The following is a 2,039-nucleotide window of genomic DNA, read 5'->3' as shown; positions in this document are numbered from 1 at the left end:
CCTGCAGAGCCCACCATAGACTCTCTAAGGTGGGCTCTGCAGGGTCACCCTCAGGTGGGCTGGTCACACTCCTTACCTGTCCACCTCCTCTTCCTCCACAGTCGGTCATGAGCCCCGCCTCCTCCGCCTGTTGCTGGGCCCGCCCCCACGCCGGGCTCCGCCTTCTCTGATGCCAACCCCGGGCCCTGCCTCCTCCTCCACTGCGGGGTCCAGTCTGCTCCACTGCCGCTGCTGGCTCTCACTGACTCAGCAGTGGCTGTGGAGAGGAACTGTCAGTGATCCGAACAGTGGCACATTTCTTTTCACAGCCGCCAATGTCAGCCAGCAGTGTGAGATGCCATAGCGACCCAGGCGGCCCGCAGGTCATCAGGAATGTCCTGGCCGGGCCCCCCTGTGCCCCGGGCCCCATAGCGGCCGCCTGGGTCGCTATGGTGACTGTTACGCCACTGTGTGTGGATATATATATATATACTTGGTATCCCTTAGCATTTCCTCCCCCCCCCCCTCTACAAAGGGATCTCATGACCTACTAGGTTCCTCCTGCTCCCTTCCCTAAAAAAAAAAAAAAAACCTGACCCTGGATTGTCTTTTGGGGCACCTGCAATTTGGCGAAGCACTAAACCTTATTCCTAGTCCCTTTTCCTGGCATCCCAATTGTGGAGCGCTCAGACGACCTTCCCTGAAGAGGCCAAGTTTTTTTACCCTTGCAGTCATAAACCTTCTAAAGGGCATGACGGCTGTAAGCTTTGGCCTGGTAGGACCTCATAAGTGTCTAGCGTTTGGTAGTCACTGGTCACTAATAGGTGAGTCTGTTCAGCTCCAATCCTCGCTAAAGAAATCTTCACCCTCTAGGGTGGTTTATTCCTTAACGTTCAGGAAAATTCGGTAAGTACTAAAATCTTAATTTTTCCCTCATCGGTAGTAATTGATATCATCGATGCGAGCTTCATGTTGTCTTCTATTTTAGAATTATAATACAGTGATTTTATGAGCTAGTACAGGCTGTATTTAACTGTTATTTAACAAAATAAGCAGGACTTTGCATGACTATAGTAGGTAGGAATGACATTTTGTTTGTGTGCATTCTTGTGAATGTTATATCTTGATTTACCGTAGGCATTTTTGGAACTGGCTACTGAAGAAGCAGCTGCTACTATGGTTAATTATTATACATCAATGACACCTCATCTACGTAACCAACCAATATATATTCAGTACTCTAACCATAAAGAACTCAAGACAGACAGTGCTCTCAACCAGGTATTTCTGCTATATTGATTTCTGCTAAAAGATGATCTTACAGAAAACATTCAATGCTATTCTTTTTCAAGATTAATGACCGGAAAACACCTAAACGTTGCATGTATAGAAAAAAATATTCTGTACCAAAACCATCAACAACATAACTAGGTTAAGCTCTCACAATAAATCATATTCCTATGGCTTTTCCTGTGACCGTGTGGGAAATTAGGGTAAATGGGCTTGCACTCTAAAAAAATAAAAAAAAAGCATTTAATATACACAAAGTTTGTGTACTCAAAATATGGAGGCATATCTGTTTTGGAGCCACTGTTTACTGTCACCGACTCAACATCCTTAATCTTATACTCACCTGAAGCTTCCTTCGTATAGTGATGAAGCTGGTAGTCGTATCCAGTTGCAGTAAAAATTCTGAGGTGATGGAATGTCTCCAGCACATGGGTTCCCTTACCGCCACAAACGTAGACTTTTTGATACTAAACTGAATGCTTGATTTACAATATATAATACATTTATTTGTTAAATGTGTAGAGCGCAGTGATTGTGACTCACTCCTCTCTTAATTCTTGTCAATGTGTGTGTTCAGACTGTTGGAAAACAAATCCTATCTTGTCACTGATTTGTCAGCTGGAGGCTAATTGAGACACTAGAGAGAATCTGCAAGCAATATTTAAAGTCATATAATTACTTATTTAAAAGAACTAGAAAATGTGTACTTACTGAAACACTGACACTTCTTGTTAAAAAAGGGGGGGGGGGGGGGGTGCTCATTTTTTCCC

The 2,039-nt window shown here is 44.2% G+C and overlaps 1 protein-coding gene across 2 annotated transcripts in view; it reads left to right on the top strand.

Moving 5' to 3' along the window:
• The window catches only part of PTBP2 (polypyrimidine tract binding protein 2), a 49,628-nt gene that overhangs the window by 26,271 nt on the left and 21,318 nt on the right, over positions 1 to 2,039 (top strand). For both annotated transcript variants that reach the window (XM_018562380.1, XM_018562381.1), the window contains one exon: positions 1,117 to 1,260. In XM_018562380.1, coding sequence (XP_018417882.1) covers positions 1,117 to 1,260 — 144 coding nt within the window. The remainder of the gene's footprint in view (positions 1 to 1,116; positions 1,261 to 2,039) is intronic.

The sequence above is a fragment of the Nanorana parkeri genome, unplaced genomic scaffold, assembly GCF_000935625.1.
Source record: "Nanorana parkeri isolate BGI_ZX_2015 unplaced genomic scaffold, ASM93562v1 scaffold575, whole genome shotgun sequence".
In the NCBI taxonomy this organism is placed as follows: domain Eukaryota; kingdom Metazoa; phylum Chordata; class Amphibia; order Anura; family Dicroglossidae; genus Nanorana; species Nanorana parkeri.
The sequence above is the reverse complement of the archived record's forward strand: the minus strand, read 5'-3'. Positions and strand labels throughout refer to the sequence as shown.